General features: G+C 46.0%; 1 protein-coding gene across 5 annotated transcripts in view; it reads right to left on the minus strand.

The window, feature by feature from the left end:
* Positions 1-568: 568 nt before the first annotated feature.
* FAM213A (family with sequence similarity 213 member A) overlaps positions 569-16163 on the minus strand; it is a 25070-nt gene continuing 9475 nt past the window's right edge. For 2 of the 5 annotated variants that reach the window (XM_025396783.1, XM_025396782.1), the window contains exons 2-6: positions 13082-13261; positions 11229-11320; positions 7723-7863; positions 5903-6067; positions 569-1575 (exon numbers count right to left, since the gene is read on the minus strand). In XM_025396783.1, coding sequence (XP_025252568.1) covers positions 1462-1575; positions 5903-6067; positions 7723-7863; positions 11229-11320; positions 13082-13259 — 690 coding nt within the window. In that variant the 5' untranslated portion in view covers positions 13260-13261 and the 3' untranslated portion in view covers positions 569-1461. Of the gene's footprint in view, positions 1576-5902; positions 6068-7722; positions 7864-11228; positions 11321-13081; positions 13711-16163 lie in introns of all 5 variants that reach the window. The other 3 variants (XM_025396781.1, XM_025396785.1, XM_025396784.1) reach the window with 2 other exon arrangements.

Below are 16163 nucleotides of genomic sequence, written 5' to 3' on the forward strand. Positions count from 1 at the left end.
TGCTCTCCTACTTTCCCAGCTTTACGTCCAACGTCAGTATCCATTCTTGCTTTCCTGGGTAAACACTGACAGCCTTCTCCTCCTGGCTGGGCCACTCCCCTGGGTAAACACTAATTCCTATTTCCACCCCCACCTTTCTACTCCTGGGCCAGTTTCATGCCTTGAATAGACTTCCTGCGGCCAAGCTCCCTGGTGGCTCTTGATGATGTCACTCAAACTTACATGACAAAATTCAAACAAAAAAGATTAAGAAATTAAGTTATATTTCATCATCGCTATGTCCTTTCTTCTGATTTGCCAAATTAGGCTAAAAGACCAACAGAAAAACAGCTGCCAATTTTAAACACTTCCAAAGTCATTCCTCTAGGAAAGAGAGCAAAATTACTAACATGAATAACCGGATGAATTCTTCCTGGTCATTTTCAAACCACTTAGATAGCTAGAACCAGAGGAATCCCCCCAGGCACTTTACCCCTTAGCCATGGAGAATGCTGACTTTTTTTTACTTTCAGCCAATTATATGGTAAATATAATTCTTAGTTTTATCAGAAAATCTTGTACATACAGGTGATTTCTGGTGCATAATTTTATTAAAGTCAGAGATGGTCACTTCTTCTAGAGAAACAGATCTCTGAGGTTAGAATGGAAGATAACGAAACGAGAGATTTCACTTTATAATTTACCTTTGTCAAACTATCCTGGAGCATGTCAATTCTATTATGAAAGTATTACTTCGACATTGTATAACCAGTTATCAATAGAAAACACACATGCCAAAAACCCTTAAATTCTGTAATCTTCAAGTCAATCATCAACTTGTCTTGGATTTTTGAAGACCCAAAAAGAAAAATAATTTCAAACAACAGCACTCAAAAACCATATGCATTTGTAATGAGGCACAGCAACCAATTTTTTTTTTTTTTAGAGATGGAGTCTCAGTCATCCAGGCTGGAGTGCAGTGGCATGACCTTGGTTCACTGCAACCTCTACCTCCCAGGTTCAAGTGATTCTCCTACCTCAGCCTCCCAAGTAGCTGGGACTACAGGTGCCTGCCACCACACCCAGCTGATTTTTGTATTTTTAGTAGTGACAGGGTTTCGTCATGTTGCCCAGGCTGGTCTCTAACTCCTGACCTCAAGTGACCTGCTCACCTCGGCCTCCCAAAGTGCTGGGATTACAGGTGTGAGCCACTGCACCCAGCCCGGCAGTCAATTTTAAGCCTTGTATTTTCCAAGTTTTAGCTTAATAATCCTCATTAGTTTTTCAGATTTTTGTCAGTCTTGTTTTGGGGCTACTTTGCCTTACTGGGCCTAAACAGAATATTAAAATACATTAATAATCCATACTGAGAGTAGAGTATAAATGGGTTTCTCACTCCTTAGGGACACAAGTGGAAACAATACATCCCATGAACACAGATGAATGCCCCTGGTTATCCCTGAGCTGGGCAGTTTCACACAATCATTTTTTCTCTGAGGCCAAAGTCTGTGGTTTGATCATCTTAGCAGCTTCCAGAACAGAAAGTAAGTTTACTTTGTCTCCAAATTCTTTCTCTCGGTGCTCAAGAAGAATGCCCTAAAAGGAAACAAGAGGTAATGTCAGTCCTCATCCTAAATCGTTCGTTCATGAGACAGGCATCAAGGACCAGCTGTCTGTCAAGCCTTTTGCTTGAACAGCAAAGGACACAGATCCAAATATGGCCTGGCTCCTGCCCTCAAGGAGTTCAGTCTTTGAGGGAAGATAGACTGGGGAAGGCCACATCTATCTGGCCTGTACCAGCAGCTCCCAAGAAGCAGGAAGTCAGAAGTGATAAAGCACAACAAGGACAAGCAGGGAAGGCCTCACAGATGATAAAGCATGGAGGGTAACCAGGATGTTTACAGGTAGAGAAGCAGGTGAAGAGAAAAAAAAAATGAAGCTAACACAGAAAGGCCCAAAGGTGTGGAAGTGGAGCTCAGAGGTTAGACTTCAGAAGGCACTGAACGACCATCTAAAAGAGAGATCCTTTTTCCTTTAGTCTCCTAAGAAACTGGAAGCCACTTTCTTCTCATACAGTGAAGAAAAATGCACTAAGACGCAGGATACCCCAAAGTTATCTAAAGTCAGAAGTGGTTAAAAAAAAAAAAAAAAAAAGACAAAATAACATGTTTGAGATCAGCATCAAGGAATCCTTGTTCGAGTTCTTTGATTCATTACATCTGGAAGCTCATCTTAAAAAGAAAATCTGTAAATACACTGTGTCATTATTTACAGAGACTTAAAAAAAAAAAGTCCCACCACACTATGGTGATTATGGGGAAGCAGATCAGAAAATTATATTTACTTGCTCAATAAACCATAATACAGACATTAAAAACACTAATAGGCTGGGTGCAGTGGCTCACACCTGTAATCTCAGCACTTTGGGAGGCTGAGGTGGGTGGATCACTTGAGGTCAGGAATTCGAGACCAGCCTGGCCAACATGGTGAAACTCAGTCTCTACTAAAAATACAAAAATTAGCCGGGTATGGTGGCTCAAGCCTTTAGTCCCAGCTATTCAGGAGGCTGAGGCAGGATAATCCCTTGAACCTGGGAGGCTGGAGTGCAGTGAGCCAAGATCATGCCACTGCACTCCAGCCTGGGTGACAGAGCGAGACTCCATCTAAAAAACAAAACAAACAAAAAAAAAAACACCAACAAAAAACTAAGAATATAATAATGACATAGGAAAATGTTCACAATATACTGTTAAATGAAAAAAGAACATCTAGTTTAGTAAGGTATAATTTTCTAAAGCAAAGCAAAACAAAAGGAAAGTTCACTCAGCTTTGTTCCAATGGATTGTCCATGGTGGTTGAGCTCATAGGATGGTTTTCCCCACCTTCTAATATTCTGCTGTTTTTAAATTTTCTGTAGTGCAAATACACTTTTTATTTATTTAGAGATAAGGTCTTGCTCTGTTTCCCAGGCTGTAGTTCAGTGGTGCAATCATAGCTTACTGCAGCCTTGAACTCCTGTGCTCAAGAAATCCTCCTGCTTCAGCTTCCCAAATAGCCAGGACTACAGGTGCATGCCACCACGCCGGCTAAACTTTTTTATTCTTTATAGAGATGGGGTTTTGCTATGTTGCCCAGCTACTTCTTCTTTAAGAATGCTTTCAAGATTGTTATTAAAAAGAAAATTCAGGTCAGGTATGGCGGCTCATGCCTATAATCCCAGCACTTTGGGAGGCCGAGGTGGGTAGATCACTTGAGGTCAGGAGCTTGAGACCAGTCTGGCCGACATGGTGAAACCCTGTCTCTACTAAAAATACAAAAATTAGCTGGGCAAGGTGGCAGGTGCCTGTAATCCCAGCTACTCATGAGGCTGAGGCAGGAGAATTGCTTGAATTCGGGGGGTGGAGGTTGCAGTGAGCTGAGATCGTGCCATTGCACTCCAGCCTGGGCAACAAGAGTGAAACTCTGTCTCAAAAAAAAAAAAAAAAGGAAATCCCCACCACCCCAATTTTAGACTACAACACCTCTGCACCCAACAAGAACTGAGGTAAGTCCTCAAGTTCAGCTAGCCAGTTAACCTTCCACCTGGGAGAATGAAGGCCAGGGGCTCCAGGGAATACCAACAAAGTCAAACACACCTAGCAACATCAGAAACGTGCCAGTAGGGCCCATGAGCACCAGATGAGTCATCACCAGGCAAGAAAAGGCTGGCAGGCATGCCAAGCCCTGCCCTAGAGGCCATGTGAAGGCAGAGGCGGGTAGGGGAAGGAACCCCACAGTGTCCGAGTGGGAAGAGGATGGGCAATCCACTGGGGAAGTGGCCTGCCCAAGCATAAGGATATCAGGAAGTGGTCGCTAGGAAACACCTCCAAGGAGAGGCTAGGGGCCAGGCAGGACAGGGCAGGGTCTCCGGAGTTTGACAGATTTGAGTTCCTAAGTTTCATTTCCATTGTACCACTTAGCTGTGTCTTTGGCTGAGTTATTTTAAATCTCTAGGCCCACTGCTGTATATGTAGATGGGAATAAAAATGCCTAACATCCTAGATTGGTTGTGAGGAAGACACGAGATCATGTACTTAAGCACGTAGAACAAGACAGGCACTCATTGGTAACCATTATTACTAAGACATTTTGACAGATTTACCAGAAAATTAGCAAATAGGTTTATGATAAATCAGACACCATTTTATGCTTAATTCTAATACAGTCAAGCGAATCAGTTACCAAGCTGTAAAAGGAAGATGTAAGAAATAAAGCTTAGGCCAGGTGTGGTAGCTCACGCCTGTAATTCCAGCACTTTGGGAGGCCGAGGCGGGTGGATCACGAGGTCAGAAGATGGAGACCATCCTGGCTAACATGGTGAAACCCTGTCTCTACTGAAAATACAAACAAATTAGCCGGGCGTGGTGGCGGGTGCCTATAGTCCCAGCTACTTTGAAGGCTGAGGCAGGAGAATGGCGTGAACCCAGGAGGTGGAGCTTGCAGTGAACCGAGATTGCACCACTGCACTCCAGCCTGGGCGACACAGTGAGATTCCACCTAAAAAAAAAAAAAAAAAAAAAAAAAAAGAAAGCTTAAACTTGAAGGATTTCTATTCCCTTTTATTCCTCCCAAATTGGGAAGAGTATGCAATTATCAACATTAATAGTGAGATCCAACAATGCAGATAAACCTGATAAACCCCATCTTTCTACAGAAAGAAAACACTTTCTATACATTAATGTCATGTCCAAAATTGACAGAGACAGGCCTAGAAGTCAGGCCACCAGTTTCCAGGTCCTTCTCCCATACCCTTCCCTCATCCACTTGCTTTTTTGAGAGGGAGTCTTGCTCCGTCGCCTAGGCTGGAGTTCAGTGGTACAATCTCAGCTTACTGTAGCCTCCACCTCCTGGATTCAAGCGATTCTGCTGCCTCAGCCTCCCAAGTAGCTGGGACTATGGGCGTGTGCACCACTACACCCAGCTAATTTTTTAAGTTTTTCTTTAGTAGAGATGGGATTTTGCCATGTTGGCCAATCTGGTCTAGTCTGGAACTCCTGGCCTCAAGTGATCTGCACGCTTTGGCCTCCCAAAGTGCTGGGGTTACAGGTGTGAGCCACCGCGCCCAGCCCTCTCATCCACTTTGCCCCATTCCTGCTACACATCCTCCTGGCCTCTGCTGACACTGCCCTCCAGGGCAGGGGAGCCACCATGGCTCAAGGCTGCCTAGACCCTGACACAAACAACTGCCAACCTGGCTCTTGGGCCTACAGAGACCCCATTCCTCCTTTCCACACCTTTCCCTAGGGCTCCATGCTGCTTGTGGAGCCTTACAGTCAGGACCTGATATAACAGCCTGTTTGCAGAGGAGTCAGATACCTTTCCTAGGCCAGCCCTGACACCAAGATCCCCATAGGAAAAAGCATCATCTCCCCGCCACCTCCTTGCCACTTCCCCTAATTAGGCCTGGTTCTATTCCTTATTTTCTCCTCTTATTTCTTTTCTATCATCCATCCATGGTGGCCTGGAACACTGCAAGGGAATAAATTCAAAAACAATAAAACTATGCTTTTGTTCAAGCACAGAAAACAAAACTATAAAGTCAGCAAACCTGGGTTCAGGCCCCAGCAGTGCCACTGATGAGCTGTGCTCCTTGTGCAGCTGCTCATCCCTTCTCAGTTCTAAGTTCCTTGTCTGAAAAACGATCAAACTGTCTCATGGTGTCACTGTGATGAGTGAGTAGATTCAAGTATGAGGTACTAGCAGAGAAAGATGTGTGATAAACAACAACTGCCTTCCCTTCCCTTCTTCATGTTCCCTGGCTTGCTAGAAGGAAGGCTAGGAGACCCAAAACAGGGAAAGTCAACCCCCACTCCAGCCTCTGGTTGGGGTCTCACGCTCACAGACACAGACACCTACAGACCACAAGTAAACACCAAGAGCTCACCTGCTTTCCTGATCCCACCACGAAAACTCCCCCAAGGATGAAGCCTTCTCCTTCCAGGTTTCCAGAGAAGCCTCCATTCCAGGCTCGGAAGAAGTTGTACCACACTCCCAGACGGATAAATCCCATAAACATCATCTTCCGCCTTTGTGGACCATAAAACTTTTTCTGTGGAGTGAGAAAGACAGATCCCATATGAGTACTCTACGTGCCTGCCTTCCTCAAGCAGGAAAGGCTACCGACGGAGCACTGGTACTCAGGCAAAGACTCAAAAGGCTGCTGGTTCCAGTCTTCTCTCCCACCCAACACACACACACTGCCCACATCCAGGTCCACTCTTTTTTTTTTTTTTTTTTTTGAGATAGAGTCTTGCTCTGTCACCCAGGCTAGAGTACAATGGCGCAATCTCAGCTGACTGCAATCTCCACCTCCTAGGTTCAAACAATTCTCTTGTCTCAGCCTCCCAAGTAGCTAGGATTACAAGTGCCCGCCACCACACCCAGCTAATTTTTGAATTTTTAGCAGAGACAGGGTTTCACACATTGGCCAGGCTCGTCTTGAACTCCTGACCACAAGTGATCTGCCCACCTCGGCCTCCCAAAGAGCTGAGATTACAGGCATGAGCCACAATGCCCAGCCAATAGGTCCATTCTCAACTGCCAAGGAAACAGAACTCTGCTGGGTCCAGTTTCTGACCTCAAGGTAGGCCCGACCTAGGGTGACACCCATAGCTTTCAATTCTGACTCTACCTTCTCACTAGCCTTCCACCTGACAGGATGGTAACAGTGCTACCTTCTGCAGAGGTGGGAGCAGAAGAGAAAGAAAGAAATGAATTAAGGGACAGGGTGTGGGGCTTTGCACTAGGCCCCCAACAGTGGAGGAACCTGTTGGAGTTTCAGCTATTTCCTACTCTCCCAGTTCACACGGCAGGAAAGGCTTAAGTAATACAGATGCTCCTCAACTTACAATGGGATTATGTCCCTGTAAACCCAACATAAGTTGAAATATCTTATATTGAAATGCATTTAATACACCTAACCTCATAGCTTAGCCTACACTACCTTAAACATGCTCAGAACACTTTCATTAATCTACAGTTGAATAAAATCATGTAACACAAGCCTATTTTATTTTATTTTATTTTATTTATTTATTTTTTTTTTTTGAGACGGAGTCTCGCTCTGTCACCCAGGCTGGAGTGCAGTGGCCGGATCTCAGCTCACTGCAAGCTCCGCCTCCCGGGTTCACGCCATTCTCCTGCCTCAGCCTCCCGAGTAGCTGGGACTACAGGCGCCTGCCACCTCGCCCGGCTAAGTTTTTGTATTTTTAGTAGAGACGGGGTTTCACTGTGTTAGCCAGGATGGTCTCGATCTCCTGACCTCGTGATCCGCCCATCTCGGCCTCCCAAAGTGCTGGGATTACAGGCTTGAGCCACCGCGCCCGGCCAACAAGCCTATTTTATAATGAAGTGTTGAATAACTTATGTAGTTTATTGAATATTGAATGTGAAAAACAGAATGGCTCTATGGGTTCTTGAAGAAATGAAGAAACTAAAAGCTTATCACTTCTGCACCATCACAAAGCTGAAATATCGTAAGTCAAACCATCAGATGGTCAGGGACTGTCTGTAACTGAGAGGACAGCTTTAAAATGTCTGATCATGCTCTGCTCAAGGGGCTGAAAAAAGGCCTTGCAAGTTCAGGACAGCTGAAGGGAAGGCCAGCCTCCAGCTCCAGGTCAGACATACCTGGGCCACCCGACTATCACACAGCTGAGCACAATCCCTAGCACTCTGTGTCTAAAAGCCTGCCAGCACACACACCTTTTCATCCAGGAAGATTTCTCCTTTGAAATAAGGCTGGAAATCCTCCACTTCGGTTCTGATGTGCTCCTTTACCACTGCATAGAGGGGGACGCCCAGCTGGTCCAACATGCTTTTCAGGGAAGACAGATCCGCAGCTTCCTGTGGAAGACACAACAGTTCAGGGACATCTGTGCCAGCTGGCTGTGGGCCTCCACATAGGGTGTCAGATTTCCTCCGCAGCCCAGGCTCCTTGTCTTCTCCAGTGGGAAGCAGAAGCAAGGCTCCTGTTATGGCTGTCCTAACCACAGCCTGGGCGCAGCCATACCCAAACACAACCTCTCCTCCTGCCCACAATACTTCTCTCCTGCCTCATCTCCCAGCCCCTTCCCTGCACTAGACCAAACTAACACAAGGGCCCAGCCAGACACACGCTCCTCTGGCCATAACCTTCCTTCTCTCTTCAGCTCAAACCTACCCTCTGGAAAGGTATCCCTGTTCTAAAAAGATCTCCCTGGCTAGTCCACCCTGAAGTAAAGCTCTGCTTTTCTGTGCATATCCTATCTTCCCTGTTTGGTGACATTTTCTGTACTAAGTCTGCATGTTACCACTAAGTTGGATGTTGTCTCTTAAATTCCCAAATGTTTCTAATAGTTAGAAACTATGTCTTCCATTTCTTGGAACCCTCAGTGCCTAGAACATGGCTGGGTGTAAAACAGGTGCTAAATACCAGGTGGAAAGATTTGAAGGGGGACAATGGGGAGAATGCAGCTGAGCTGAGATGCAGACAGCCTCGACTCTCAGGAACTGTGAGCTAGATGAATGAGGGAAACTTCATGAGTCATAGTAAAGCTTCAACATTAAGAACTCAATTTTTTTTCACATTTGGTGTCAGAATTAAAAGAATGAGCGGCAAATCCTTTTAAATGCAATCTACTCATCTCCAATACAAATACGCTGTTGTATGGTTGCAACTACATTTAATTTTTCATTTGTTTTCTAGAGTAAGAAAAAAGACAACTAATGAGGCAGAACTGATTACATTTATCAAGAGTTTTAGTGACTGGCAAATTTTGCCCTAGAACAGAGGACTACAATGTTTGATATAATCAAAAACCACCTTTTTGTGATATGAAAGGTCTTTTTTGAGATGGAGTCTTGCTCTGTCGCCTATGCTATTCGCCTATGCTGGAGTGCAGTGGCACAATCTCAGGTCAATGCAACCTCCACCTCCTGGATTCAAGTGATTCTCACGCCTCAGCCTCCTAAGTAACTGGGATTACAGGGGCGCACCACCACACCTGGCTAATTTTCTGTATTTTTAGCAGAGATGGGGTTTTGTCATGTTGGCTAGGCTGGTCTTGAACTCCTGACCTCAAGTGATCCACCTGCCTTGGTCTCCCAAAGTGCTGGGAGTACAAGTGTAAGCCACCGCACCTGGCCTTTTTTTTTTTTTTTTTTCAGTCTTGCCCTGTTGCCTAGCTACAGTGGCACAATCATAGCTCACTGCAGCCCTGAACTCCTGGGCTCAAGCAATCCTCCTGCCTCGGCCTCCTGAGAAGCTGGGACTACAAGTGCACACCACCATGCTTGGCTAATTTTTTTTTTTTTTTTTTTTAAAGAGAAACAGGGTCTCGCTATGTTGCCTAGGGTGGTCTCAAATTCCTGGGCTCAAGTTGATCTTCCCACCTCAGCCTTCCAAAGTGCTGGGATTATAGGCGTGAGCCACTGCACCTGGCTGAGATGATAGGTCTTACTCACTTTTCCTGGCTCTTTACTCCTGGTGTGGCACTATACAAAGGCATGACGTGGAAACTGAGTCACATACCTGCTATTTGGGCCACTCAAAATAACTCAGAGTGCCATCCACCCATCTTTTTGGAAACATAAGTTTCCACTAAATGTTCTATGTGGGCACAGATCAATACAGAGGGAAACAGATTATAATTAGGGATAGCTGTTGCTCTTGGAACCTTCTGGATTTTAATGGCCCCGAGAAATCAAGTCAAAACAGGCTTCCATGCTGTAGCTGACTTGTCAGCCATTGCTGACTTAAAAATAGAGGAAGGGGCCATAAGCCAATATACATAGGTGACCTCTAGCAGCTGGAAAAGGCAAAAGAAATGGATTCTCCCCTATAGCCTTCAGAAAGCATGCAACCAGTTTCCGCTTTGAAATTCTGACCTCTAGAGCTACAAGATAAATCTGTGCTGGTTAAAGCCATTGAGTTTGAGGTAATTTGTTACAGCAATAGGAAATTAATACATCTCCCTGATCAAGGTGGCTTTGTTACAACCTCTGTAACTGTTTCCTCCTCTGTAACGAGAATAATAAAATGAGAGTAAAACAACAAGCTGTATTTCCAAGGGCCACGGTGAGGACCCACTGAGATAGCAGGCACACGGTGCCCTGGGGGTAGGGTACTGCAGGCATCACATGCATCCAGCAGCGCAAGTGGATTCTTCACCAGCCCAATCACACAAGCATGGAGAGATCGGCAAGGCTGAAAGGTGGTGCCTCAGGGAACCAGAAGAATGATGATGACAATTTGGACAGGGCCACAGCCACTGCTTGAGATGCAAAGTTGTATCAAGAGCAGGAACACTGTCATTCCCAGTTTTCTCCCAGGGAGGGCAGTAATTTCAGAATCTGGGTCTTCTGCCACTGACAGGCTGTGTGATCACAAACAGGCCACTAACCATTCTGGTCCTCAGTTTGCCCACCTACAAAGGGACAAGGCTAGATCCAAGTATTTGCAATGTTCCTTCTGACACTAGCATTTTGTGTTTCAACAATCACAGTTCCTTCCTTCCATTGATAAGCTCCATTACATATAAATAGATGATGTTTTCCCCTCAAGGGGCCAACCTGGAGACCACCCAGTCAGTGAGCTCCAACTTTCAACAAACTCTCATGCCAAATGCACTACTGGCATGAATAAAATCCCACTGAGCTACAGATTCAATGCCAAGAGCACACAGCAAGGAGGCAGAGCTAACATGTGAGTATGTGGCTCTCAGTTGTCCACGATGGACTCTAGGAGCTCCCCAAGGAGACAGAGACAGGCAGATCTGCTCTAATAGGTGACCTTGAAGTGTTTCCTCTGACACTGCAGCTTCATCACAGGGAGGGACTGATCGCACCCGAATCAGGAGGAATCGAGGCACCTCGTATGTCTGTGATGAGCATCAGAAGCACGGAATTGGACCTGGTCGCTGCCCCTGATTAAACTGGAAGATGGTCCAGGACTCAGAAGGTACAGCACAGGGTGAAAGGCTTGGGAGTACTAAAGGAAAGTCAGATGTGTTGCTAACCCCAGTAGGAGAGGGCGAGTTGTTAAACAAACAAACAAACAAACAAAAAACAGAAATAGAGCACAAATCAAAAGAAATACCTAGAGCAAATAACAGAACAGACCATGTGGGTAAAAGGCTAAAGCTGGCTTATGGGCCCTCAGTTCTGGCCAGAAAACAATGGCCCCTACTTGCCAGGATCCTGTTCTCTGAATAGATCTCATCTGCACTCACCTCTCGACAGAGGAAACAGCCCGGCCTCCGCACGGCCATAATCACAGCTCCATTTTTTTCCCACAGCTCCTTTGCTTTCAAAGTCCTTGGTTCTAAGGGAGAAAAAAAGGAAATTCGATATCTCCTCCTGGCCCAGCCCCAATCACTAAGAAGCTCATGAACCGCACTAAGTCCAGCTGAGGTCAGAGACCCGGGCCTAGCAGAGGACCTGGACAGGCATCTCACACGTGGGGAAAAACACACAGATAACACAGACGGAATACTCACCTTCCTGAGGAAAGTTAACCAAGCTTAAGAATTCTATTATATATCCAGTAGGTCCCTCCCACCATGAAAATCTTTTTTCCAACCTGAACATTCAGAAGTGGGACGTTTCTGGAAAAATGGCCATTTTGTCTATTGCCGATGTCATCAGATATTGTATAATAATCCTTTAGAACAGAAACATGGTCCAAACTGAGTCTCAAATTTTTAACCTAAATATGGTAACTGCAATATTATTAACAGAGGAGGATAGAAGATGCCTAGGAATAAAATGCTTTGGGGTAGTAGAGTACTGTAGTTCAAGCCCAGCTCTAAGGTCCAACTAAGTCTGAATCTAGCTGTGTAACCCTAGGCAAGTTATTTTTGCTCTTTGAACCTCAGCTTCCTCATTTGTAAAATGCAAATATCTAGTAGTTCCACTTTGGGCTACAGGGCATATTGAAAGATGAATATAAAAGTGCTCACCACAATGTCTGGTAATATAGAGTTGGTGAGGGCTCAAAAATATGAGCCCTTATTATTTTAGTATTTCCCAGAGGGATCCATATTCCCGTGGATGTTATGTGGGAAAAAAAAAGTGGGGTCAGGTGGGTGAGAGGGTGAGGAGAAGAGTCTGTAATCAAATAAGTAAGACTGGGAAACCCTGGATTGAACAAAGCTTAACAGGTCTCTCTCTCTTAGCACCTTACTAAGGTGACCTACTATAAACCTGTACAACCTCCTGCCTTCCTTTGGCAAGCTTCCTTACTTACTAAACAGATGACGATGACTTCCACCTGGGGGGCTAACACGGTGACCACGCCATCAATGAGACCTTCACCACTCCAACTCTCTTGCCACACCACTGGCATGACTGAAATCCCACCAAGCTACAGCTCTAACACTGAGAGCACACAGCAAGGAGGCAGAGCTAACACATTTGAGTGTGTGGCTCTAAGCTGTCCACAATGGACTCTTAGTGGTCCCCCAGAAGAGGGAGACAGGCAGGTTTGCTCTAACGGGCGACCGTGAAGTGATTCCTCAGACACCGCAGCTTCTTCACAGGGAGAGGCTGGCCATGCCTGAATCAGCGCAATCCAGACACCTCGTTCTAAAAAGCATATGTCTGTGCTGAGCATCAGGAGCATGGAATTGGATAAAAGGTGTCTCTCATACTTGTTCACTCAGAACTCCTTTCGGTTTGATGATCCCACAAGCCTGGAATTCCTCAGAATACACTCTGGAAGTACTGGTTTAGTAAAAGATTGTAATTATTACTAAATATTATGGAGCAATTTATCATTATAGTTACAGAGACAACAACAGAGAATGAAAAATGCTTTTGATAAGAAAAGCTAAAATATAAAACAGCACCCAAGCCAAGCACAACTATGTAATATGTACACATGGAAAGGAATATGCCAAAACATAAATTACTGTGTTAGGGTAATAGAATTATTGCTAGTTTAAAAATTGTTATTAAATTTTTCCTAATGTTGTTATATTATCTTTTCAATTAAAAAAAGGAGAGAGTTTAGAAAGAAAACAGTAAGTAAGCCTGTATCTCAGCTCCTTGGAAAAGTACTGAGACCTGAAGGGTCACCACTTACCCTTCTCCAGTGTTTTCAGGTCTATATCCTCCAGGTACTCCAGTGCTGCTTTCTGGGGCTTGGACAGAAACACGTCTGTGTTGGCAAGCAGCAATGCCAAGGCAGCCGCCCCCAGGGCTCCTGCACCAATGGACCACATCCCCATGGTGAAGAAACTTGGGTCCTGGAGGAAAGACATTTCTGGAGATTGAGAAGAAGGAAGAAGGCGTTACTGCTCCCACAGGGTGGCTGGAATTTCATCTTCCAGGCAAGGTTCTGGCAGGACAGCCAACCAGGAGGTCAGGACAGAGGAGGGGAGCACTGGACAAGGGCTGCTAAGCACCTGCTGCCACCAGAACTTGGGGATGCAGCACACACATGGAGGTTCCTGCACCATGGAGCTCACTAGGGCGTCAGGAGTGATGACAGAGAAAGGACAGCCGTCTCAATTGCTTCTCTTGCTGCTCTCTCTTCTCATGCCCCAGGCTGCAGCCCCCAGCTCCTGTGGAGCTGTGCCGAACTATGTCCCCTGTAGGCAGACTAATTCCTCATTCCCCTCCTCATCAATGCCTAATTCTCCCTCACAATCCAGGTGGCTCAGGATCACGTGCCTGGGTAGGGGCAGCTTTCTCTTCTGTGATCAGAGGATACTTAGAACACCAACCACACTGTTTTGTTCCCCTATCTTCTTTCCTCTTTAGTTTGAGGACCCTCCAGAAACAGGGACCATACCCTGGTCATTAAGCCCCCAGCCAGTGCCCAGCAGGCGCCTCATTCATTATAGGCAGGTAGTAATTTCTCCCAATTGAGAAGAGCTTTATTTCTACCTCATTATATAAACAAAATAGGCTTACAGTAAAAAACAAAATGAAGAGAATACATGAAACCATAGTTGATAAGAAAGCAAATACTCTCTGAAGCTACCACCTACTGATGGCCACTGTTAAACACTGGTGTTTAGTAATCTGACTTTTTTCTCCTGTGAACAGAACTACACAGATGTCTGCCAAACAAATGCAGGTGTTATATCAGAAAGAGGAGGTCCTGGCAGGGCATGGTGGCTCATGCCTGTAAACCCAGAACTTTGGGAGGCCGAGGCGGGTAGATCACGAGGTCGTGAGATCAAGACCATCCTGGCCAACATAGTGAAAACCCTGTCTCTCCTAAAAATACAAAAATTAGCTGGGCATGGTGGCACACGCCTGTAATCCCAGCTATTCGGGAGGCTGAGGCAGGAGAATCGCCTGAAACCGGGAGGCAGAGGTTGCAGTGAGCTGAGATGGTGCCACTGCACTTCAGTCTGGTGACAGAGCAAGACTCAGCCTCAAAAAAAAAGAAAAAAAAGAAAAAGAAAAGAAAAGAGGAGGTCCTATGGCATCTGCAGAGGAGGCTGAGCAAAAGACAGCTGCATAAGGTAAGGGTCTCTGCAACTGAAATGGAGCTCCAGGCGGGTTCTGTCAGAATTCAGCCTTGTTCCCGACTTCTGCCTGGGTGCCTGAGGCTCTCTCCAGCTAGGAAGACTTGTGCCTGTGGGTGGGAGCTCCTGGAAGCAGCCCACAAGGTGCCCCCACCTCCAGCCTTCCTTCTCTCAACAACCACTTACAATATCTATCTTTCCACTTGGTCCTCACGCCATCCTAAGCTCTGGCATATCCTGGTGCCTTCCTCCCTAAGTACCAGCCTGCTTCCGTGTGCTTAGATCACCGGGGATAGGCCTGGGAGTGGGTAATTGTGTGGCCCACCTGACCCCAGCCCATCGAACCTCCAGCTCAAGTCTCCCTGCAGGACTTGGCCAGGAGAGGATGTCTCCAAAGGATCAGGAAAGGCCCTGGAAATCTGAATGTCACTGCCAAGGGTGGGGGCTGTGAGGGGTGCACTGCATGAGATGGGGGTGGGAGTGAGTTGGTGGTGACTTTGGGAAGGAAAGGGTAGGCCAGACTAGCACTGAAGCCACCTGGAAATTCAGATTTAAGAAATAAAAGAGGCAGCCATAAAAAAGAACGAAATAATGCAACAACATGGGTGGAGATGGAGACCATCAGGCTAAGTGAACTAACCCAGAAACAGAAAATCAAATACCACATGTTCTCATTTATAAGTGGGAGCTAATCAATAGTACACATGGACATAAAGATGGAAATAACAGACACTGGGGACTGCTGAAGAGGGGAGGGTGGGGGGCAGGGTGGGGTGAAAATTACCTATCGGGTATAAGGGTCACTATTTGGATAACGGGTACACTAGAAGCCCAGTCTCCATCACTACACAATATACCCATGTAACAAATATGCATATGTACCCCATGAATCTAAAATAATTTTTTTTTAAAAGGAATGAGAGAGAACCTTGGTTGAGAACAGTGGCTCATGCCTGTAATCCCAGCATTTTGGGAGGCTGAGGCAAGGGGGTTACTTGAGCCTAGGAGTTTGGAACAAGCTTGGACAACACGGGAGGACCTTGTCTATAAAAAATTAGCTGGGCATGGTGGCACATGCCTGTGGTCTCCACTACTTGGGAGGCTGAGGTGGGAGGATCACTTTAGCCCAGAACTCCAGCCTAGGTGACAGAGCAAGACCTTGTCTTTAAAAAAGAAAAAAAAAAAGAAGAAAAGAAGTTCCAGGTAAGGCGGGTAACCAAACAAAAACAACATCTAAGAAAGAGGAATTTGGCATCTATATACTTGGGAAGAGGAAAAAGAAGGGGAAAATCAGTGCATGTGTGTGTTGGGGAAGGGGGTGCTGTTATGGTGTGTCTGACATGAGGGACCTGTGCTAAGAAAGAAGAGTTTCTGGCCGGGCGCGGTGGCTCAAGCCTGTAATCCCAGCACTTTGGGAGGCCGAGATGGGCGGATCACGAGGTCAGGAGATCGAGACCATCCTGGCTAACACGGTGAAACCCCGTCTCTACTAAAAAATACAAAAAAAAAACTAGCCGGGCGAGGTGGCGAGCACCTGTAGTCCCAGCTGCTCGGGAGGCTGAGGCAGGAGAATGGCGTGAACCCGGGAGGCGGAGCTTGCAGTGAGCTGAGATCCGGCCACTGCACTCCAGCCTGGGTGACAGAGCAAGACTCCGTCTCAAAAAAAAAAAAAAAAAAAAAAAAAAG

Source organism: Theropithecus gelada, chromosome 9, assembly GCF_003255815.1.
Source record: "Theropithecus gelada isolate Dixy chromosome 9, Tgel_1.0, whole genome shotgun sequence".
Taxonomy (NCBI): domain Eukaryota; kingdom Metazoa; phylum Chordata; class Mammalia; order Primates; family Cercopithecidae; genus Theropithecus; species Theropithecus gelada.